This window comes from Embiotoca jacksoni, unplaced genomic scaffold (assembly GCF_022577435.1).
Source record: "Embiotoca jacksoni isolate LCO1_2020_lvr unplaced genomic scaffold, fEmbJac1.0.p SCAF_13, whole genome shotgun sequence".
Lineage (NCBI taxonomy): Eukaryota > Metazoa > Chordata > Actinopteri > Embiotocidae > Embiotoca > Embiotoca jacksoni.
This window is the reverse complement of record NW_027185263.1, coordinates 12,940,951-12,966,094: the sequence shown is the minus strand read 5'-3', so window position 1 is coordinate 12,966,094 and position 25,144 is coordinate 12,940,951. Positions and strand designations below refer to the sequence as shown.

The 25,144-nt window shown below is 37.7% G+C and overlaps 4 protein-coding genes across 7 annotated transcripts in view; 2 read left to right on the top strand and 2 right to left on the bottom strand.

The window, feature by feature from the left end:
• Window positions 1-1,668, top strand: part of LOC138196535 (connector enhancer of kinase suppressor of ras 2-like) — a 29,805-nt gene extending 28,137 nt beyond the window's left edge. For all 4 annotated transcript variants that reach the window (XM_069146660.1, XM_069146659.1, XM_069146658.1 and 1 more), the window contains exons 21-22: window positions 142-341; window positions 418-1,668. In XM_069146660.1, the coding sequence (XP_069002761.1) occupies window positions 142-341; window positions 418-465 (248 nt within the window). In that variant the 3' untranslated portion in view covers window positions 466-1,668. The remainder of the gene's footprint in view (window positions 1-141; window positions 342-417) is intronic.
• Window positions 1,669-3,200: 1,532 nt separating this feature from the next.
• LOC138196014 (olfactory receptor 52Z1P-like) lies at window positions 3,201-4,142 on the bottom strand. The gene has a single exon (XM_069145672.1). It carries the CDS (start codon window positions 4,140-4,142, stop codon window positions 3,201-3,203), a length of 942 nt encoding a protein of 313 aa, XP_069001773.1.
• Window positions 4,143-6,316: 2,174 nt separating this feature from the next.
• Window positions 6,317-7,279, bottom strand: LOC138196013 (olfactory receptor 52D1-like). Its single transcript, XM_069145671.1, has one exon. It carries the CDS (start codon window positions 7,277-7,279, stop codon window positions 6,317-6,319), a length of 963 nt encoding a protein of 320 aa, XP_069001772.1.
• Window positions 7,280-16,076: 8,797 nt separating this feature from the next.
• Window positions 16,077-23,507, top strand: rnf167 (ring finger protein 167). The gene is made up of 10 exons (XM_069146657.1): window positions 16,077-16,459; window positions 17,276-17,416; window positions 17,518-17,598; window positions 17,694-17,831; window positions 17,907-17,994; window positions 18,129-18,219; window positions 18,341-18,446; window positions 18,869-18,962; window positions 19,589-19,669; window positions 19,824-23,507. Exons 2-10 carry the CDS (start codon window positions 17,312-17,314, stop codon window positions 20,237-20,239), a joined length of 1,200 nt encoding a protein of 399 aa, XP_069002758.1. The 5' UTR covers window positions 16,077-16,459; window positions 17,276-17,311; the 3' UTR covers window positions 20,240-23,507.
• Window positions 23,508-25,144: the final 1,637 nt, after the last annotated feature.

Here is a 25,144-nt window from a genome sequence, read left to right as displayed (position 1 = left end):
TTGTTTATCTTAAAATGTAGAACATTTAGAAGAGTCCCTAGTGTTTTTGCGGTTTATGTTTTGAACTGAAAAAGGGATAAATCTCCTTCTTGGGGTCAGTTTAATGTAACGTCTTTGGTGATGATCTCCTGTCCGCCCCAGGTCATGGACGGGACTGCAGGATGCAGTCGGACTCTCTGGTGGATTTGTACCGGGCTCTGGAGCAGACCAGTCTGTCCACCTCTGCTGACCACAGATCAGCAAACCGCCTCGAGTACAAGCGCTCATTTGTCCGCCGCGTTAATGACCCCCTGCTAAACGACAAGCTCCACCGTCTGCGGGTCCTCCATAGCTCATTGAAGGTACAACATATGTCAGCATTTCTTTTTTTCCATACACGTGTTGTGTTTGCTGATCACTAATTTTGTTTTCTTACAGAATGTCCCTCTTCAAGACACAAATCAGTCGTTGGGTTTTTTAGGCTAGCCTGTTGAGCATCCGTATGTTGATGAGACCTCGACCGCATCGCCTCTGCTTGTGCCTCACACTGTCAGCATCTCGCTGCTGAAAATAAAAGGCACCAAAAAAAGCAATCCTCTACCTGCTCGGCTCTTTCTCTCCTCTCCTTTAATTGCTCATTCAACATCACTCACCGTGCAGGAGCACAAAGACTTGGTGTCCCTCTTTTCCCTGATTTTCTCTTTTTAAGATGAGGGCTGTGACAGAAGGCAAAAAACAAAGATGCCTGGTTTGGTAAAATAACTTATAGATTCACAGGTTTTTATGGCAAAAAAGCACTTTGTGTCCGTGTCGGAGATTTGTTGGAGAGCTTTTTAATTCAGCACTCTCATGCATGGCAACCTCCCCCTCGCTTTTGTTGAGTCGTTTTGAACTTTATGCTGGAGTTGTGTACAGCCGCTCAGTAGAAGCATTTTGGGCATACACAGAATTTTGTTATGCATGTATGTTTGATTCATGGGTATGTTTGTTCTATGAGTGTACAGGGTGTTAAACATATATATACATATATATATATATATTTAATATTACATTACAACAACAGTGACTACATGATGTTTTGGGGTACTTATACAAATTGTAAATCAAGTGCTGTGCCTCAGTGATAGTGAATGTACATTGTACTTTTTCAAGAGAGATGAGAGAAGATATGGAAAGCAAGCTACGCCTCAAAACAGAGGCACAAAAATATGACGCTTGGCAATAATGAACTAGTATTGTAAATTACAAAGGAATGAGCAGAATAGTTGTCTATTTTTGTATGCATGCTGTCTACCTGATTGTTTGTAAAACGGTTTTGTATTTCTAAGTGCGTTTGGTCTGGAGAATAGTGGTGTCATACCCCCCCCCCCCCCCCCCCGCAACGCCTCACCCCCCACCCCAGTCCTCCCCCAACCGCGAACCCTGCCCATCCACAAGCGCACACGCACACAAGCACCACAGTGTATTTTTAATTCTTCTTATTTCCCCTGAAAATTGAATCATTTTTTTTTAAGTGTTCACTGTAAAAAGAGGAATAGCTGTATTTATTAAGTGTTTAATGTACAAGCATGCTTTGTAAGACTAAAACACATTACCCTGCCATTTGAAACTGACTCACATTGCACACCTGTGCCATATTGTAGCTACATTACTTTTTTATTAAATAAAGTATGGTATGGGCACACATAAGACCCACTGTTAAATGTTTTTCTTTTCTCATAACACACATTTTAGTTTCCTATTTCTGATATTACACCTATCAGACAGAGACTGACTCAGGATAATAGTTATATGCAAACACGCAGGCCACTCAACGTATATGAAGCCACAGGCATTCATATACGCCATCATTCATTTTATAGTTCCCAAAGGATAACACAGAAGACGTTCCACAGAAAAATAGTGCTCTATTTTAGTGTAAATATGGACTAAAATCTCATATTTCTAAAAGCACTTGAGAAAATTTTAGTGAAACAGCAATATAACTGTATCTTTCCAGAAGTGCTGGTTACAGATGCACACAAGTGAAACAGGAGAACTTTATGCAGTCCTGCAATACAAACATATTGAATGTACACCTGCACTAAAATGACCTTTTCATTACCATTCCTCTGTTATATAATTTGTCCTGTATGAGCAGGGACTAGTGACAGTAACTATCTTGGAAAACCAACAAATAATATTTAGTAATTATATTGTTATTGTCTTAACAGACACATAACTAGGCACATAACTGTTTGATTTTAGTGTTTGTGTGGAAGAAAAATAATTTCAACTGTAAGGAAGCTATTGCATCAGTCTGACTATGCAATTATTGACAAATAAACCTCTTCAATCACATTTTTTAATCATCCTTCGTTATCTCTAATAATAAAAGGACAATAAGAGATAAAACAGTATAATGGAACAATAAGGAAAATCTCAAGCAGCGACTGCAATATTTATGCTTTATTAGAACTTCTGCAGACTATTATCTGCACACTCTTAAAATGACATATACAAGCTTTCAGTCATAGCAGGAAAGGAGAAAAAAAAACAGACCTTTGAGAAAATTAATTCAAGTTCATTGTGGCACCCAAAGTAAGAAAAAAAAGGAGGCTATATATAAGTTCAAAGCACTTTACCAAATGTTTCATTTGTGGTTTAAACTGTAAGTAGAAGGCATAAAATGTTAGATTTCAATTATTTAAATGATTTTCTTTTATTTCCCAAATATTTCCATTAATTTTGACCAAAAACATAAGTGCAAATATTAAAATAAGGAGTGGTTATACTGGAGTTTGCAGTGCATGCAGGACATAAACATTTCCTTATTCACTTTTACAGTTTTTCTATTCAACAAAATTACAGATCAGTTTTACAAATCATGTTTAAAGTCGTGTGTCAAAGTCTCAGTGGCTTATTTACCTCAGCAAACCAAACAAACATTAAAAAAATATTTCTTTATATCGTTCTTGCCTTATGATCCAGGACTCAGGGAGGAACAAATAACCTGACTGAAACTCAGCAAGAATTTAACATGGCATGACACGAATTCAGCACTCTAAATGTTTTCCTCAGCACTGGCTAGTCTCCTCTCGTTTAAGTAAATGAGAGAGCAAATGTGATTAAACAATGTGGGGAGAGAGGAGATTGTGCATGTCATGTGTTAGCAGAGGCATCAGACTTCACAGCAACATGCAGGACACACTTTGAATGCACACTAACATCACGCCTCTTGGCTACATCGTTTGTACTTGCCTGCTTTTTCTGCTGAAAAGCCTGAAGAGTTGAACCCTGATGAGTTTAATACTCAAACCGTAGATGACTGGATTAAGGAGGGGTGGAAATATCAGAAAGTACATAGACAAAAACAGCCTGGTATGGTAAGACAGGTGACTGCTGTCAAATCGGCCTTGTCCTATTTCAAAAAAACACCCAAAAGAGTAGTTGATGATTGCCAGCAGGTGGGGGGTGCAAGTTCGCAGGGCTTTGAATTTAGATTTACTGAATGACAGTACACATATTTTCAGGATGTGTGCATATGAATAAAAGATCATGATGACCTGTGGAATTGTATATAGAACTACAGATAGTAGGCCGACCATGTTAACAATAAATGTATTTGTACATGCAAGTCTTACCAGTAAGTAGTTCAAACAGTACACCTTTTCTATGGTTCTCTCACAATACGGCAGCTGAACAGTGAGCATGAAGACAATTAGAAATGCCAGCAAGGGATAAAGCCACATGAAAACAATGAGTTTACCAACTTTCTGTGACATGATTGCATGATAAGAGAGCGGGTAACAAATGGCAACATACCTGTCATAACTCATCACTGCTAGAATAGTGAATTCAGTCATGGCATATGTGTGTATAGCATAGACCTGAGTCTGACAGAAGGACAAAGAGATCTCATATATGTGGGACAGCACATTGACCAGTACTGCAGGCAGCAAGGCAGTGCTTCCATACAACCCATTCACAGCCAAATTACACAGCAGCAGATACATGGGCCCACGCAGGGTTTTCTCACGATAAATCACTCCAATCAATACGACATTCTCAGCAATGATGGTTATGTACAAAATGAGGAAAATGCTGAAGTAGACTGACCTTAAGCCTTCCATTCCATAGTATTCAGACAGATAAAGAGATGTCACTTTAGAGAAATTTTTCATACTAACACAAATTAATTCACAGTGATGACATGAAATATGTTTTCCCTTTGTGTGCAGCCCTCCCCCCCATACACATACACACCTGCTTTAAACTGTGCTCAGCAGCTTTTATACATCAGCTTTACATTTTCTCTGGCGTAAACGTCATGTGGTCTTAGTTACCAATGAACTCACAGGTTTCATATGTGATAACACTTGTAGAGTGAGAACGATCTGGTTAAAAAAAACATCACTGAAATATACTCATCCTAAATATATTTAGTATACTTCCATGTATACAGGGATATGTGAAGTTCCTCTACCCATTGTCTGATATCTAATTTAGCAGTTAAGAAGTTGGTATGATAGATTTAGGCTTGCTTACACCACTGTATTTTTATTTTATTATAAAGTCAAGTGCCTCCAAGAACATTACTTTAACATGTTCAAATGAGTTTTTCTCATTACTTAAAAAAAAAATGTGTATCTTATGTTTTACAATTAACACTATTCTTAAAACAAATTCAATTCTAATTAAAATGAGTAGATTAAGAGGCAGATTAACACTCATCATCCAGAATGACTGCTGTATTTTCCGTTTTTGAAGCATCTGTTCACAGCAGAGTCCCAGAGCACGCACTGTGAATATAAACTATGTCACAGGGTTGTTAAACAAATTCATGGCCTGTGTATACAAACTAACAGAGGATCAATTTTCAAATTCTGTGAACTCTCTATTCAAGTTTTAACCTCTCTGCCAGTTGTGTCATTTCAAGTGTGTCTCTCGCACTTGTTAATAATCCTTTTTTAGTCTTTGATTGAAAACCTAAAGTCATCCTAATCCATCTGATACCCTCATTTACAGTCAACATTCAGTTTCATCTCCATCTGTCAGTACTTCTCTACATGCTCAGGTCTAACTTGACTTTTTAAACAACAAAAAGTAACCATAGGGCTAAATTATCTGTACTTTTGCCTGCAATCACATACATTCCTTCTTTCAAGTATTTTGGCTTCACTCACTATACTCGAATGGGATTATTCCAGAGTAAAATAAATCTTTAATCTCCTTGAATCCACTCCAATGCTTTAAGTACAGTACTTGTATATCATCTTAATGTAACATTGGTGTTATCGAGTTGATTTAATGAATCTGCATGAATAGTTATTGCCACGCTCTATTAATAATATGATAGTGTGAGTTTTCTCTTTTCTCCCTTTTCCCTCACTCTTTCAACTCTTTATCTGAATGTACATGTGTGTTGAAGTTCAGATGCCACTCCACTCGGCTCTGAATGATGTTTGTGACCATATTACAGAGCACAATTACAGCTAGTGAACAAATGCAACAAATATGGTGCAAAAAACAATGAAACGACTTAAACCTGGGATACGAAAAGCGCTAAACTGGTGATTCCAACATTTTATAATATATATATCTGGGAGTCCTCACCTAATATGAATCTTTAACAGTCTGTGTCTGTTAAAGGTTTAAAAACCACCTCACTGTGGTGTTTATATGAGGGGAAATGCAGGGCACACAAAGACTTAAGAGGGGATGTAGAAAAACGAATGGGGGTCTTGCTGACAATGAACAATGAACTACTGTAATATTTTGCCAGTACCTTTAACCATTTACATCATGTGTCTCCTAAAAATGTGTTTTTTTTGTCATTATGATTCTTTAATTGAAGGCCACCAGATTATCAGAAGAAAGTTTTCACAACACAGGCATGCTGCATTTCATATGCAAACACAGATACATTTAAACCAAAATCAGTATTCAGCTATTAAAATCCATATTCACTTTGTCTTATTGATAAGGAGGAAATGTAACTATCACATATCTTCCATATGTATTTTCTGGAACAGAGATGTTTTTGGTTCCATAAATATGAGGTCACATAAAGTCACTTCAGATCATTAAATTCAACAATAGCACATCATTTTTAGATGCTTTAGTGAAAAGTTCTAATTATAGCTTTGCACTACAGGATCTATAATTATTATTGTCTGTGCCGTTAAATATAAAGATTAGAGGAAAAAGCCTTGCGAGAGTAACGGCGTCTTAAAGAGCATTATGATATAATGAATGAAATACTGTCCTAAATTATCTGAGAAGAAAGAGAGGCTTTCATCCTCATTATAGTGTCTGAATCTGTCAAATTTATTGCTACTGTTATGCCTAATAGTACCTAAGCTGCAGTCTTTAACTTTGGTAACTTCATCAGAAGAATCTTGTATTTGATAAACAGCTTCAGTATATAAACTCGTACTATTTGAGTACCGAGTCCATACAGCACTGGGTTGGCGATTGGTGGAATAACGATAAAGTATAAAGACAGAAGGATCTGTGTCTCAATGGCCACATGACTCATTTTAAATCTAGTTTGGATAATTTCAAAAAAGGAACCGAAAGTGTAGTTCAGCAAAGATAATAAATGTGGGATACATGTTTTTAGAGCATTACTCTGAGATTCCTTTGGTAGTTTCCTACATACTCTTGCAATTTGAACATAAGAAAAAATAATAATCACAAACTGAGGGACAATCAAAATAAAAACAAGTACAAGTCCCACAATACTTATGTATTGGAGCTTTGAACAGGAGTTTTTGACCAGCTCCATGTTCACACAGTACAACTTTGGCATGACTTTTCCACAGAAACGCAACCGTAAGGTTAGTGAGTAAAAAGATGCAAACACAATCATGGGGTACAGACCTGCCAATGCAATAAGCTTGCACACTTTTGAGTTGGACATGATGCTGTGGTAATGAAGTGGGGAACAGATGGCAATATATCTATCATATCCCATAAGAGCTAAAACACAAAACTCCGCACTTGCATATGTGTGCAGGAAATAGACTTGAGCCTTACACCACTCCACACTCACTTGGTGTGTCTCGGATATGAGCACAGCCATTATCGCAGGTAACAAAGCAGTGCTGCCGTATATTTCATTGAGGGATAACATACATGTGAACACATTCATGGGTGAATGCAGCTCCTTGTTTTGGTGAATAACAGAGATGAGAAGTGAATTTAAAGTGATAGTAATGACATATAGCAGGAGGAAGACACTAAACATACCATGTTTGTAGTTTTCCATCACCTCATATGCAGTCATTTTGAATGTTACCACTGTTGTGTTGTCCATGTTGAGGTTTAATTCTGAAAGTAAAAAAAAAATAAGGGATTTTTAAAACAGTTTTGCTTTTCTAAAGATAAACAACATACTTGTGGAATATCGCCAGAAAAGAGCAGGATTACAGACATAGACATTGGAGATTTAAAGAGGTCAATTATGTGCCCTTGAACATACAATAGTATTGATAATTTCATGTTTCTAAATACAACCCAGAATTTACACCAAAATGTATGGTGTAATCAGACAATATTACTGACATATCTGTCACACTTACATGTTCAGAGTACAGAAACAGACATTTGCAAACTCTCGCTGAGTCTGCATTACCTGATTGTCGTCCTCTCCTCACGGCAGAGTGCCACCTAGCTTGGGCAGCCTTTTAACTTTGCTCAGGTCCTCTTGTTTTCATGGTTACCAAAGCATCTTTCTCCCAAACTCCTTTGCGATTGTCCTTTCCTCCTGTGCTGATATTGATTTAGAGGAGTTCTTACACATCAGTATACATAACGGATATCATATATACATTTATAGCTGCAGTTCAGATTGTACTTTTCACCTGTTTGTTCTTCACACAGAGCCAAAGTTTACTTTGCGCTTTATATAACAAATGTCTCACATTCAGTTCTGAGATTTCATGTAGCTTTCGGAAAATCAGAAATCATACTTGTCCAAATATTTACAATGAATCTTTTGTAACCTGGAATTAAATTAAACAGTTTGAGGATTGAAGCTATCATCAGAAGTTTGCCAGGTATTCAAACGTCCACCTAGCCTGTGTCTGTGTCTTTGTGCTAAAGCCGGACATTACTTGGGGCCTGCAATCATTTTCTGATGCTATTAGAAACAAGCTGCCAATGTTCAATGCTCATTCCCAAAGAAGGTCGTTGCAGCCGCCACACATAAGTGAGAAGGTTGTGTATTTAACAAAATGAGTTAAAGGAGGCATAAAACACAATCAGCAACACAATCTGTCCCCAGTCACTGTCTGAGACAGAAATCAGAAAGCATTAGAACTTCTCAGGGATATAACAAAAGCTTAGTTAATCAGGAGTCTCCAACCTTTTTTCCTCTGAACGCTACTTTGACAAAGTAAAAGTGTCGGAGAGTTACTCGTGTTTAGTAACATTTATTCACATAGCTGAGCTCCACCAAACCAGCTTAATATGCTTATTTTATGTGAACAATAACCAATTGATACACAAAACACACATATTAAACCCCTGGAGACCCCTGAGTTAAAACTTGCACAGCTGTTAAATGCTCCATGGGTGATGTTCAATTCAATTCAATCGCTCTTAACAGGAAGAAACCTCCGACAGAACCAGGCTCAGGGGTGGGCGGCCATCTGCCTCGACCGGTTGGGGTGAGAGGAGAGCAGAGAGAGAAAAGGACAGCATAGAGATACAATAGAAGAACTGTTGGTGGAGATGACCAGCGCAGGGCAGAGACATGCAGCTCCATGACGGGACATCTGCAAAAGAAAGAAGAGAAACTATGCAAGCAAGGGAACTGAATGGAGACAACAGACAATAAGAAAAAACTATAGGAGAGAAAAAGATGGTGAGGTATGAGTCAGTTAAAGAGTAGGAGGAAAGAAAAGAAGATCAGCATGTAATGAGGTCCACCAGCAGCCTCAGCCTATAACAGCATAACTAAGGGTTGGTTCAGGTCTAACCGACCCAGCCCTAACTATAGGCTTTATCAAAAAGGAACGTTTTGATTCTAATCTTAAAGCTAGAGAGGGTTTCTGCCCCTCGAACACAAACTGGGAGCTGGTTCCACAGGAGAGGAGCCTGAAAACTGAAGGCTCTGCCTCCCGTTCTACTTCTGTAAACTCTAGGAACCACAAGTAGACCAGCGTACTGAGAGCGAAGTGCTCTGCTAGGATTATATGGTTCTATAAGATCTCTGAGATATGATGGAGCCTGGTCATGTAGGGCTTTGTAAGCCATCAAGAGAATTTTAAATTATATTCTTGATTTAACAGGAAGCCAGTGAAGAGAAGCTAAAACTGGAGAAATATGATCTCTCTTGTTAAATCCCATCAGTACTCTTGCTGCAGCATTTTGGATCAGCTGCAGGGTTTTTAATTAGTAATTTGGACATCATAACAACAAGGAATTACAATAATGTAGCCTGACAAACCTGACTTTATTTATTGATGCCCTTCAGAATTCAGATTGCGAGAAGCTCCACCAGTAGTCATATCTGCTCTGTCAGTCCATTCAGCTTTTATATAAGGCCTGACCAATACAATTGTGTGCTCGGTTTCAGAAAAGTTTGTTGAAAAAGCTCCTTAAAATGGTCATTCTAACTTTACTGCAGTTTGACTCCTATTTCTTGTGAAAGTTACAATTTTAAACTTTTTGGTGAGATCTATCAATCAGATAAATCAGTAAATAATCTACTGCTAATTTAAAAATGGGTCTGTCAGGGTACAGTATGTTGTTACCAGCAACAACCGATTATGTTCAAACATTAAATCACAGATGTCCTCTCATAAATGCAACTTAGAGGTCATTAGTCCACTTGGTGTTGCAATTCCTTTAGAAAGCAATTAGACATAATTGTTTTGTCACAACTGAGACCTCTTTGGACAGCACTTGGAGAATAGAAACGCAAAAACAGTAATGACCTCCCTTCGGAAAACACTGATGCAACCCTTATGAAACTGTGTCCGAAGGCCACAAAAAAAGACCTTCAAAATAATGCCTGATTTGTTCAGGCCTTCTATATATCTTATCAAACTGATTTATTCCTTTCCAGTCATACTTAGAGCAGAAATTTAATTCATTTGAAAATGAGAAGTATCAAATCCTTTGTGAGCTCATTGGAGGGGTCAATGGTGAGAATGAGGCAGATAGCACAGAGGGTAAAGTTAACATAAATCAAGGGTGCTCTGGAAGGCTGAAAAGCTTGACAAGGCACAGCCACAGTAAATAAGTGGTAGATTTTCTGTGTGATATATTAAATTAAGATCAGCCATTGCATACCTCTGGATTTAGTCTTATTATCTGAAAAATTCACTTAACCACTTCTAATCACACTAAAGTGTATAATACACCTGTCAGTCCACTAGAGGACAACTACCAAGGGTCACCTTATGCCTCGTCTCAGCGTCAAAAGTACACACACTTATGTCCCGGGTTAAAGAAGGACGTCATGTGACAGAGGTTATTTAATGAAGTACAAAACTGCTCAAGTCCACGTAGGATGTTAGGTTGGGATAATTAGATGGAACCAACCCTTTCACCCAGGACACTGGGGCTAAAGTCAGTGAAAAACATTGCATGGATTTCCTAAACAAGTAGTTTTTGTACGTAACCCTAACCCTAACCACCTGGTTTTTCACGCCTACTCAAGGCAAAATGTGACACTGACACAGTGTGCTGTGGTTGACTGACGGGGATGTTACACAATTTGATGTAATACTGGGTAGCATGTGCACAACCTGTCTGTAGCAGGAATAAACCATTGACCAGGGAGAGGGTGGCCTTTGTGTTTAAAGGGTTTCTTTTAAGGTGACTGAGGCTAGAAAGAGCCTCTGAAGGAGTCGCTTGACATAACCTAAACTGTCTTTCCAAAGTAGTAGTTTCATTGAGGAAACTGAGAACTAATGCAGTGCCACAGATATCAAAGTATAAGAAGGCGTCTTACCTGAACAACACGTTTGGCTCTTCTCCAGTGATGTTTTTTTTGCTTGTGCTGTGTGTTGGTAAAATTCTTTCACCATATTTTCCTCATATTTGAGAAGACACTTCTTGACATCTGACAACCATTCAAAAAAGGTCAACCATGTGATAGTGACACTGGCCCAGATTTTCCAGTACTGTTAAGGGCAATCAAGCCCATCTTTCAAACCAGAGGAGCAGAAAATACAAAGATTTTCCCCTTGAAGAAAGAATCCTGCCCACACACCACAACTTTGTCATCTCTCATTTGTCAGGCCTGTTAGCTGCATTTTGCTTTGTATGAACCTGACTGATGCCCTGATCCCTGATCCCTGCTTCTTGGGCCGCAACCACAAAAGTGGTTGTAATTTCTGATTACGAAGATGAATGAAAAAATATTCTCAAAACAATGAAAACATTACAGAACACTTAACTATTGGCCAGCCCACTCCATGATATGCAGTCATGTGATGTAATAGTGAGAAATACTGTTTCTGTGATTTAACAGACTCCTGATTAAACTAAAACAATTTACTTTTTAAATGAGCTTTCTAAGATAAATACAAAATTAACAATTCAAATCAATAATTTGAACCTAATGGATAAAGTATGGCATTGATTCTCTTTGGGAGATATTCATATGCTGTTCAAGCAAAAATCCTGTAATTTTAATGCTTTTAATTATGCTGTTTACAAATTGCTCCTTCTGCAATAGCGTGGCAGTTTGTGAGAAAAGGCCTTGTTGGACATTTAACTCAGCAGAGGGTGTTTATGTTCTCTGAATTCAATGAGGGTTAAGAATGTGCATGTGTTTTAAATTCAAATAAAAAAGGCACTTTCTAAGGAATGTCTCATGACAACATTTGGTCACGAGTTGGGAACAGTGATGTAGTGTTCTGAAATGTGATTAAGAAAAGCATGTTCTCTTTAGGATGCTTATAATTCTATAATTAAAAAAAAAAAAAAAAAAACGAGTGACTACTATGCTGCTTCAAATTATCTTCACTCCTCCCTTCGGACCAAAATACAAACAGACCGGGGCCTGATCCTCAATTTGGAGCAACATTACCAGATGCAACAATGTTCCGTCATCGTGTGGTTATTTTGGCGCTCCTGGTTGTCTTGCTGCTTAACGGTAAGTCTTAATGTGATTCCTCTGCATGGTTTTACAACTTTTATCTGCACGATTTTACATCTCTAGAGTTTACATACTTTTACAAATTATTTTACCTAAAACTTAGCAAATGTCGTCCTTCTGTGATTACAGTTGTTGAAAATGAGGCTGCATCCTTTCCCTGGTCTTGTCCCAGTCTAAGTGGAGTGTGTAGGAAGGTTTGCCTCCCAACTGAACTGTTCTTTGGACCTCTGGGCTGTGGAAAAGGCTTCTTGTAAGTTTCAAGGCTCATATACTTTGTGTATTTATAGTTGTGAATGAAATATAATACATTGTGTCTTTTTTATTTCCAGGTGCTGCGTGTCACATTTCCTATGAGGAATGCACTGCGGTCCTGCTTGAAAACTTACAAAGCATAACAGAAGATGAGACAAACAGAAAACACTGTTGTGGAGAATCTAACACTGGTGGACTTTGTGATCTTAAATTAATTGCTTGTTATATTCAATGCAGCTCAAATGGCACAACTGAAGTAAAATGTTACTTAAAATGTTTTTTCTTGTTTGTATTTTTTCATGTAACTTCAAAAATACATGTCAGTATGTGACTAGATTTAAATCTGACACTATAGATCTTTCTACAATTCGTGGCTGACATCTCTTTAGTCTTTCATGTGTTTTGTTGGGCATTCATCTGCACGTCTCTACTCTGACTTGAGTCCATACATTTTGTTTTCACAAATTTTTGCTTCTTATCTATGGAAACAAAACAAACATCTATTAAACACATTGTTGGAAAAATGTGTTATAATCTTAGGTTTCCTGAAAAATGGAAATTTAAAGGGTGCTGTGTGGACTAAAAACTTGACTATCGATAGAGAACTGTTTACTTTATTGATCACAGTTGAAAATTCTGAAAACATCCAAGAGATGAATCCTTTTCATTCTTGTCCTTATTTAGGATCCACTTAAAAAATAAAAATACTGCCACTTATATTGTTGCTCTAATTCAGCAAGCTTCATGTTTGTATTTGAAGAGGAACAGAATGCCGCAGCACTCGAGGATGTGTAATGGAACATTTTTCAAAGGCTGCACGCATCACAGGCAATGTTAATTTTATAAGAATTTTGATTTATGTCAATATATTCAAACTGGATTTCTTTAATATCAAAAACAAAAATAAGAGTTTGAGATGATAATTTATTTTAGCAAAAAATTTAATTTCTGAAACAACTGATAACTTGCAAATACATTATTTTGTTTTAATTGTGTAAACTATTGGTCTTTTACTTTTAGATGTGCCCTTTTGTCAACAGCTCCCTCTGTTTGTGCTCACGTGCTCGTGGCAGACAATTGACTTAATTTGTCCTTCAAAATTAGATGATCATCGACTGATTTAGTTTTATACCAAATATTCAGACAGTAGGGATTATAATGTACCATATGCCTACAATACACAAAGCTCTAGGTCAGACTTAAAAACAAAAACAACAGTACAACTTCTCCATGTAGTCTCGATAAATCAGTGTCCCTCCCCTCCCCCCACATATTATTATAACTTAATTTGCAACTGCTTTAGAGAGTGCTCTTGATGAAAGCAGCGTGAAACATCTGTGTAAGCCTATTAATGTTGAGCCATGTGGCTGCAGCTGAAGATGACAAAAAGATTGAAACATAATCTGCAGATAGGAAGACAAATAAATGAGTCTTTTTATAAACTGACATAACATTTATATTGGAGGTTTTTTTTCTTTAACATAAGTCATTAACATAAATGCATATTCATAGAACACACGATATAATGTAGAACAGACAACGTCATAGGGATTTTCAGGTTACCACATTTTGCCTGCAAATTATTCATTTTACAACATCAAACATAAAACTTTCTACATTTCTATTCATTGTATTTACACGTTTATCCTTACAACATTTAGAAACATGATCAGGTGATGATGCAACTGCTGTTCCTATCTGTCTTTAATCACCTGTGGGTCAATGTCCATACAGACACAGAAGTCAGCTTTGGGAGCCAATTGTCACAGTGGACTGACTCTCTGATGATTTAATTAAAACTTGCAAAGGTAATCAGCCTGCTTCTGTGAAGTAGTTTTCCTTATCACATTTACCTTTGGACTCAGCGAGTGGTGGATGCAGACAAAGTACACATTACACAAGGTGTTTGGTTATAATCTTGATGTTGGGAGTGTTCAAAAACAATCATTTGTTCATTTTCTGTCTGTGAGTTTGGGCAGGCAGCAGGTAGTGAAACCACGTGGAGAGGTTGTGACTCAGCTTTGTTTTGGAATTACTGTTTCCAGACTTAGTATGATAGTATATTTATGCATGCCTCCGATGATTAAACCATTTTGATGGCCTTTCTCAGATTCACTGCGAAGGTAAGCTTTACATTATCAGCTCCACTAACGATTAAAGCTCAAAGGCGAGCAAACCTGTTTGATCTGCCCTGAATAGTCTTGCAATATGGCACATAATAACAATTGTTATCGCCATGGACACATTTTAGCCTTTTGTAATTGGTTAATTATCTCTGAAACACGTTTTTGTCACTTTATAAAACATCTGAGGATCCATGCAAATGAACTCCAAAACTAACTCAGGACTAATCTCTCAGAAAGAGTGAGCAGAAAATTATAAAGAGGAAAGGACATGGAGTCATCAGTCACCTAATAAAACAATAGAACCACAACAGCAGACATCACATATGCCCTGCAGTGAGATTTCAGTCTTGACATTGGCAGAATTTACTTTACAGGCTCCATGACTCAAGAGTACAAGAGAGATCAGCGTGTGGTCACATCACTGCAAAGAACATTCTGTCCGCACCCTAAACTTCTATTCACTTTACTCAGAAACGTCTTTGTTCGTCTCTTCATCATCTCACAAGACAACATGCTGGCAATTGTTTAAAACTGCAACATAGACAAATGCATCAGACAATTGTTGATTTTTAATCTGAAGACTCTGAAGGATCCAGCTGTAGCTTCTTCTTGACTCTTTCAACAGCAACAATTTCCTAGAGAGGAATGGTTTGGTTCTCTGCTGACTAACCTGGAACCACTTTTATGAAGTAAATTATCTCACCAAGGTCATATAGCATAATGCGCTGACAATTTCCATCTGTACATTTGTGTATGCATCAGTTTGTATACTTATATTTGCATCTGCAACTCTAGTCGTATCACTGAACAATCTTTTCCTCTGGTGATCATCCAGTGTCATTGTACTTTTTGTTTATTCATTTGTAGTTGATTGTTGTTTCATTAAGGCAATCAGACACGATTCATTGGAATTAATTGACAACAGTTAAATCTGTTCATGACTCTACAGAGATCCTGCCACTTGAGGGCAGCACTGTAAGTAGCTATAGTCTGACGACTACAAACTTGTGCATTCGCTATATTTTAAGAAAGTGTGTTGCCTTCTGATGGATGGTGCATGCGTCAGTAACTTTGGCTGCTTTGCAGTCTTCGTAAACCGGTTATACTTACTCGTATTCACAGGATTTCATGAAGGAAGATACTCTCTTGCGAGTGGCATGCCTGAGAGACCTGTGAATGCTGATCTGTAGAAAAAAGCCTTGACTGATTGGAACTGGTTTGTCTATGTCTTCTGTACATGTGGCAATTTACTCTGCATTTAGTGTTTCTCTGGAATGCAGCCAAGAATCATTTTGCACGTGAACTCTCTTCTTCAGACTCACTTTATGTAGGTTACTCACTCCGTTATAAAATATTAGAATTTCTGGGTGCAACCAAACCTTAAGATTTCCACCAAAACCTTTCAATTTGGTGCAATTGGGCATTCATGGGACATTTTCAATTAATTTGAACCCCGGGTGGAGCCCAAGAGCTACGGAAAACTGAGAGGGTGCATGGGTTTGTGTGAACATGAGGGCTCCAGGGTTCTCAGTTTATTGCTGTTTGTCTTTCTGGCCGCTGGAGGCGCTGTGGGTCCAGATGCCGTTGAGTCGGTCACCATTTTGCTACAAAGAGGAAGTGGGGCGCAAGAAGCAATAACAAACAAACACAGCAGCAGCAGCAGCAGCAAGCTAACAAAATTGTAGCATGTAGGCGGTCGTATTTCCTTAACGTCGGGAAATTATTAGTTTTTATTTCCATAATTACATAATTGTGTACACGGTGTCCAAAAAAAAAAAAGGTAGTCTGTCGCGGAGACAATTTAACGTAGCTGTTATCTAACATCTGCTAACACTAGCCAACCACCAGCTAACGTAAAATTAATCCTTCCAGTCTTTGACGCCTTTTTTTTGTGGAATAATAAACTTAAAAAAAACAAAAATTTCCTAAGAAACCCAATTGAGACAACAGGAATAGTTTCAGTGGAATCTTCACGGTGGAGATCTGATCGGGACATCAGGAGGTACGTGGCCGCGCAGCAGCACCACCTTCATGGCTTCACATCACGTTTTGTTTTGCACATTTAAACCCAAATTTGTTTTATTTATAGATAAATGCTTATCGCAGTTAACCACTCTGATTGAACTAATGAATCGCGTGCGGCGGAGTTGGGAGCTGTTAAGTGAAGCTGTTGTTCAGGACGTGATGTGAAACGTGAGCTACATAGTTTACAGGTTTATAGCATTGCGACAGAGGCAACTCAACAATAACAAGATTATTTATTGACTGACTTCCTGTGATCAGCTGCAGCAGCAGGAGGTCACGCGTTGATTGGAGATACGGACAGCGTGTTTTTTATATGTTTGTTAAACAAGTTATTTTAAATCGGGTTAAAAGCTAACCGGTGTCATAAAATGGGCCCTCGTGTGAACATGTCCTAATTATTAAAGCAACTTCTTGACTAGTCGGTCATTGTGTTTGTTTTACTTCGTCTTCATGATACAGTTGTTCTTTAATACAATTTTCTGTTAATACGTGCATTTAAAATCAGCGTAGTTTAGCAGAAACATCTTTGAACAGAAATATATATTTATATATATATATAGTGTTCAGTTTGCTCTTCTTTTCCGTGACAGTATAGTTGGTGTTAATACCTGCTGACGACCCACTTCAACTCTTCCTTGTTTACATATCAATGTGCATATTTACACATGTTTACCAACTGAATTGACTGTTTACGTTTGTATATTAATGCCATGCTCTAATTACAATGCAAGTGCAAGCTGTGGTGTTTTCCTTCTGATTGTGTCTAATTGCTCACTCTTCATCATGACCTTAGTTTTTCACAGGTTAGTGCAACTGTAAGCAACCAAGGATGACAGACCTTGGTGTCGGGTGTGTTGGGACTCAACTGAGTCTCCTTATGCTGATTTTCTGCGGGGTAATGGTTCCCTCACCCACTGATGCCTATATATATGCTGTAAGTAAAATTGAAGCTTTAACTCCGACTTTAATAAGCTTTATCAATAAATGTAAGTCCTCAAATTCAATACAGTGTGTATTTGTTTTTTGTTTTGGCAGCACTATAGCAACATGACCTCCATGTTGTTTGAGGACCTACCTGCCTTGTTTGGATCTCCTCTTCCTAAGGATGGATTAATGGTGAGTATTGGAGGAAGAGTGCATACAGAAAATCATAAGACTTATCAATCCCTGTAATGATGTTTTTTTTTTCCCCCTCTATTTTTGTATGAAAGGGAGTTTTGGTGGTGTCCCGTCCACTTAATGGCTGTACACCAATGGACCCTCCTCCTCCATTGCCACCATCTTATGATGCCAACACCACCAAATTCGTCGCCCTCATCAGACGATATGATTGCAATTTTGATTTAAAGGTCAGTCGTGTTTGATATTTAATAATTTGTGTCATCTGTGAATCCATTTGATCTAATGTAAGGAACTTGTTTCAGGTTTTGCATGCACAGCAAGCTGGATACGATGCTGCAATCGTTCACAACATGTATTCAGAAACTCTGCTCAATATGAACTACAGCAATGGTGATTATTTACAAAATATATATATATATATATATATATATACACACAATTTTAAAAAAAAACTGACACGTCAACGCTATCTTCCTAAGCTCCCCAAAATGTAAATGTTATTTTGTGTTTTTCTTCTTCTCCAGAAACTATTGCAGCGCAGATCGAGATCCCCTCTGTTTTCACCAGCTACTATGCTTCCCAAATTCTCAAGAATTTCATAATTCCAGAGCAAGGGTAAGAAAAAAGAACATTTTTGGAATGAAATATACATAATCATTTTGAAAGTTACAGTAGAATAAACCAACCTTGAACAAACGTTTTTATCTGATGCGTTATTTCTTTTCTCGGCCTGCAGTGCTTATGTCATCCTCAAGCCGGAGTTTGCTTTCCCGCTGTCATACTACCTTATCCCTTTCACTGGAGTCGTTGGCATGATTATTGTTGTGATGTTTGTCGTCTTGGTGAGTATTATATCTGCAACATGATGTCTCTTTGGATGTTTATTCAATATGTAACACATTCTCTAGTCTTTATTAGTGGATTAACTTGGAATTAAAATGGCAAATTTGCTATTGTTTCCTCCCACTTTATTTGGACAATGGGTAATCGAGGCAAGCTTTGTTCCTTTGTATTATAAAATGGTGACCTAATTATATTGCAGCAAAGTTATAGCCAGCTAATTTTCCTCCTTAGGTGGGATATGTATTTACTATACACATATTTATTTAGTTAGTTTGTAGACCTTAAAAACCTATTTTCTTGATCTGTTTCTGAGTTTGAATGGTGGATTCTTACATTAACACTAACAAAAAAGCCACTGGTATGCATGTTGAATGTCAGTCTTATCTTGCCTTGAGTAACATTTCCTTCTTGCATTGTTCAGATCATACGATGTGTACAGTACAGAAAAAGAATAAGGAAAAATCGTTTGTCAAAGGATCAACTGAAGCGGATTCCGACTCACCGGTTCAGCAAAGGTAACAAGAGTGTATTGTTTTTACTGTGATGTATTGTTTTTCAAAATGATTTTGAAAAAAAACGGTTGCAATGACTGCATTTTCCTTGCACCTGAAGTTGAAGGTTGTAATATTTTTTCTACCATATGAGAAGTTTCACTGCTCGTGCTGAAATGTTTGTGCCGGCGTGTTTTGCAACGAGGTGATTTGAAACTTGCAACTACTTATAATTCCCCAATCTGCACCATTCAGAAATCTGTGCTTCAACAGAATACTCGGGATTTAAATTTATGCCATTAACTTGAAACAGGAGATCTCCCCTGTTTTGTTTAGTGGAACTGGTATCTCCTCTCATCAGCAGAAAAAACACTTAACTATCATGCCCTGACATTCTTAAACTGCCCACTTAAGATTTGACAAGCTGAGTTTCGGCGGACGCTGTCAACCGGCTTGAGTCGATCTGAGCCGGGCCAGTTCACACTGCTGCAACTTTTCCCTGCAACCCTCTAAAACAGTTTTGTCTTGTCGTGAATCTTTGGTCCAAACTGAAGTTTACTCATCTGGTGACTTGAAATTGTTTTTTTATAAAAAAAAAAAAATCATATTTTTTGTAGATTTAAGTTGATTACTTTTCACACGTATTTCAGGGGATGACTATGATGTGTGTGCCATCTGTCTGGATGAGTATGAAGAAGGAGACAAGCTGCGAGTTTTACCTTGTTCACATGGTAAATATTTTATTTGATATGATGACGATCATATTTTTGTACAGTGTGCACAGCTGTGTTAGCTTTTGAACGTGTCTTTATTCATTCATGCATTACAGTCATTTTCCTTTCGGAGGTCTTTCTTAAGTATCTCGAACTTCTTCTTGCTTCCCAGCCTACCACTGCAAGTGTGTTGACCCGTGGCTCACCCAGACCAAGAAGACGTGTCCCGTGTGCAAACAGCGCGTCACCCGGAACAACCTTGAGCACTCCGAGTCTGAGTCCGAGGAAGAAACCGGAGGCCGCGGAGAGGCAGAAGGAAGAGAGGGCGAACCCGACTCGGAGCGCACTCCTCTGCTCCGGCCCTCCAACCCGGGGTCCCCCTCTGGGGTCTATGCAGCCACTACCACGACCACCACTGCCCAGTGCCTCGCCTCCCCTGCACACTGCGACTCCCCCATCGTGGGCTTTGAAGGCTACTACTCCCCGGAGGAGGACACAGACTCAGACAGTGATGACTCGGGAGAAGACAGGCACCACACTGACGACGACACCGCTCAGCTCATTGGTAGGGATCGTGTGGATGTCTGATGGCCGGAACTGAAATGAGATTAAAAAGGGTCTTTCTATCGTCAGACGTGCTGTTATCACACGTCACTTAAAAACAACTTGCAGATTTATGGATAGCGAGACATTTAGGATACTTGCCACGTTTGTTGATTGTAACAGAATCTTTTACCCAGTTAACACAAGGAGGTCTTCTTTTAAGTGTCAAAGCAGATGCAGCACATGCATCGATTAGTTTGACCAAAATCAAATGTTGAGCATCAATCCACTTCAGTACCCACATTCACTCCTGAACTATTTTCTGTAGACCTTCGTGATGCATGTTGTAATTTCTAACTTGATCACGCCACGTGACCTAATCACTCGTGCTGCACAAAATGAATGGGCCATCTAAATGCATTTTTAAATGAGAGTGTCTCCTCTAGATGAAACCTGTGTAGCCAAAGTTCTCGTGCTTAAAATTGATCTTCAAGGCTCTCTGAGTTTTAAGTAAGATTAGTGCAGTTTGAAGGCTCTATGTTGTCTTAATGATAATTGTTTTATATCCAACAGTCCCTTTTCCCAACTTTGAATCACTTTCTAACGGATTTACAAGTGGAGGGAAAAGTTTTGTCCTCATTTTATGTTTTAATTTGTTCAGTTCTCTTTTCTCACTGTTTAAAATGTACATTTCAGTTTTTTTGAAATATCAGATTTGTTCTAAAATTTAACAGTAAATGACGCTATAATAGAATATTGAATATATGTTATACTTTTCTGCTGCTTTGACATTATTACTGATAATACTGCGAACAGTTTAAGAAAACACATTTCTAGCTTTATCCAATTTGTCAAGTTGAACAGACTCAGGTTTCTAGTAAAAATTTAAAGGTCAGTTGGACTTGTAAATCAGTAACAGTGAGGAAATAATAGGTTTTAATCTTGTAAATTGTTTTAAGCCTTTTGTTTTTCTTTAAATCTGTTAAATCTGTAGATTCATAAATATTTAATCGATTTTCTTTTTTCATTTTTATATATAACAGAATGATAACATGATAAATTGTGGGACCCTGGAGGTGTTTTTAGAGCATTGCCTTACATTGGCCTTGAAATCGAAGGGACAAAACTGACACTCCTTGTTCCCTTCTTGTTGAGCTGTATTTGACACTGCTGCTTCAGGAGCGTTTGTCTTGTTCCCTGGTCTGAGAATTTGCTCCACATTAGTTTTGAGCAGGAAGGAGAAAGTCTATGTTCCCACATATTTAGTGCTAGTGATGACCCAGATAGCCAGCATTGTCATGCTTGATTTGCACCTGAAAATTTGGACAAGCTCAACAGCTGTCCAACAAGATATGGTTTGTTCCTCCACTTTTATAAGATGACCTGGGTGAAGGTCATGCTGTTGATTTTAAAGAGCAGTACAAGCAGAAACCTTAAAGTGGACCTATTATGCTTTTCCGTGTTTTGTCATTGTGACCAAAGTTTAAAATAATGCAGTAAATATTTGTAACAATCAAGTGACATCAGTACTCACTTTCTTTATATGGTCGTCTGCTCCAGGCAGAGTAATGCAAAGTACAGAATAACATTTTACTACCAACATGAGCACATTTCCAACAAGTACACCTTTTAACAAGAAGCCTGGCTCCGCCCACCTATTGCTCACAGCTTCAGTCTTTGCTGTTGAGCACTGGGTGCAGCTGCTTGGCAGGCCTCCTGGAAGTTAGCCAGTGAAACGGTGGGCTCCTGAGGAGGGGTGCCTTAAAGAGGCAGGAGCTAAAACTTTGAAGTGTAAACAGCAGAATGCTCCTTTATTGGAGTCGCAAACTTAAAAAAAAAAAAAGAAAAAAAAGAGAGCAAAGTAGGTCCCCTTTAAAAGTTATTTCAGGCAAACTGTTTCACGACTCCAAATAAATGCATATTGTTTATGTACACTGACATTACAGGGTGATGAATTGTTTCAGTACTGTATTGATTATCCAAACCCCACATTCACCTGCAATAGTAGTCAGCGTTTCCTCTGTGGAGATTTTGTATTAGTCCTCGCCCTTTAATTCAGGGTTACTGCCATCTGTCATAAAAAAAAAAAAACTGCTACGTTTTAAGAATTGTTTTAACAATTAAAATTACATGGCCTACCACAACTTGAACCGTAACTTCTTCAGATGGGGGATAAAAGTTGTCCTGCTCCAAACACCACTTTTTAAACAAAGGTTAGCTGCACAGGATGTATATCAATTTTGTGTCTGAGGAAAAGTTTTCAGTAAATGACCGGCCTTTAAAATCACATTCCTTTTTTTTTTTTTATTTGATCGACTCCACGCTATTGAGATTTGATTGGGACTTGTTGGCAATAGTCTGTATTGTAAAATAGAACAGCTGTTTTCCTATTTACAATATGCTTCAAATATCTTTTGTACTGTATATTGTTATTTGCTCTATACTGGATGTCTCAGTTTTATAGACTGTTGACAACAACCAATGAAAAAATGTAACCCCCCCCCCCCCACTTTTTCATTATTCCCTCTCCTTTTTAGAACGTGCCTAGATGACTACACTTAAATAATAGATGTACAGTGTCAAGTATAATTTTCACGTTTAAAGCAGGACTGAGAATCTTGGATGTCTAAGACACAGTTGGTGGAAAGCTGCATTAAATGTATGATTTGTGGAAGTTTAAATGACATTGAAATGGTACTGTATTGCCATTTGTTTGTTTAGATGAGAAAATCAAAGAGAGGTTTATTGACACGTGATAATTCTTAATAATAAAGCCACTATGAAGAAGATTGTTACCAAAGGAGTTTGTTATTAGTATATATGCTATTATTTTTTATATTTGTACATTTTAAAGATGAGGTCAATGCTAGATAATGATCATTTAGAATATTATAAAATGAAGCATATTAATCTAAAAAATAGATCGAGATGAAGAGTGGTTTGACAGAATGTGGTTTGAGTGAAAATAATTTGTTTTGAAATTGTGGCGAAGAATACAATCTTATTTTAAGTTTTAAGATGGAGTTCATTAACTTTTCACCTTCTGGCCAGAATGTGCTGAGCCATAACAAGTTACAGATGGTTTTATTAATTATAATGAGATGACTTACTTTCTGTAAAAGCACGGCTCACCTAAGAACATGTTCTTTTAATTCGTTGATCCTGCAGCTGTGAACTAATTAGAGCTAGGACACCCTGCTGAATTTGCCCCCTTTCAGGTTTTATTACTTTCATCAGTGAATGATCTGATGGAAAAACACTAAAGCACAATTACAACTTTATATAATTAAATAAAACCGTCTGTATGACCCTGTCACATTTCTACATGTTCAATTTGTCCTGCATTGACTAAAACTGATAGATTATCCATGTTCACATGTTCGTGTTTTAAATTAATGAGCACATTAATTTCGGGGAGTTACTGGAGCTAAATGGCTTAATCAAATACATTTAAACATATTGGTACAATGGCAGCATGTTCTTAATGTGTTCACAGAGCGATATGCAGTTCGCTACTTTTGGATGTAACAGTTCCTCATTAAGACTTCCTGTATTTGATAATCTCAATCTTTTTAAACCTTTTCAGTTTCATCATTTCATGTGGCTTTAATCATGTCCCCTGCTGTGTTGAAGAAAACGCAATTCATACCCGAGCTGAATAACCCTTTTAAAACTCCAGATACCAGGTGGCTGTGTAGGTTAGCCACTGGCTGGATTATGGCATGTGTAACACTAAAGGCCAGCATGCTTCCTTAGGTTTGTTCCATGTGAGCTGAAAAATAAACAATAGTGTGGTGACTAACCCCAACGTCACAGTGTTTCACACTAACCAACCTATAAAAGGTTAAAGAATATAGGAAACATCAAACTTTTCATTTGGTGTGAGCATTTGGAAAACCGAAAAAAATTCAAATTACATTACAAAATTTCTCTAAACACCGATTAATGCAGCTGTAATACAAAGATGCTGTCGTCCTCCTCTTTTCCGAGATTTTCTTTCTCGCTCTTCTTGACTGTATCTTTATTTGTGCTGCTGAATTCCAGACAGATCACTCAAGACCACAAAGAGGTAAAGTGCAAACTTTGTGTTTTGTAGTTATTTGACCTTTGCCACCTGACTTTCATCACTGAAATTTCAGCCATAATGATTAATTACATTATTAAATGTAAAGCTGACATATTTTAACATGTTTTTCTTAAGTGGGTGCGTTTTTCCAACAAATACAGAAAAGTTAATGTAATCTAAAATGCAAAAAGTTTATAGATAAATGAAAATTAATTCAAAGGAATAATTCAAATGAAGCATAACAAATTTGTCTACAGCTTGACTTTTGAATGTTAAACGACATTCAAGTAGTCTCTCCAAAAAGATAAAAACACAGTTCAAGGGTGGTTTTAACCATCCCTGGAATAACCTGCATGTATGTCATAACCAGATTTAGTCTCGTTCTTTTCTTTCTGTTGACACCATGTTTCTGTTGCACAAAGACAATAAACTCTTTATTGTCAGTGCATATCATTGTAATATAATGCACACTTAGAAACTAAGTTGTTCCAAATCCTCTGTTGTCATTATATTGTCAAGTATTGACCTTTAATATTAATCAAATAAATGCTAACAATATTGCACAATATACAGAGGAAATAACACTGTATTGTTGGCTCACATGTTCATAGGGTTTTTTGGATAGTCTTTACCGACGGCGCATGATCGCCACTCCTTTGGAAGCCAATGTTGGACCCGTAGAAGACCAAAACTTCCCACAAGTGGAATCTGCATTAATCTTGGAGGGTGAACCGCAGGCTACTCAAGTTTGGCCACGCGCTATACTGGATTACATGAAGCATCAGTTAAGGTTCAGAGGACGGACAAAGAAAAGCACAAATAAAGGACATATTTGCCAGTTTACTGTATAATGAAAGTAATATTAAATAGTATAACAGATGAAT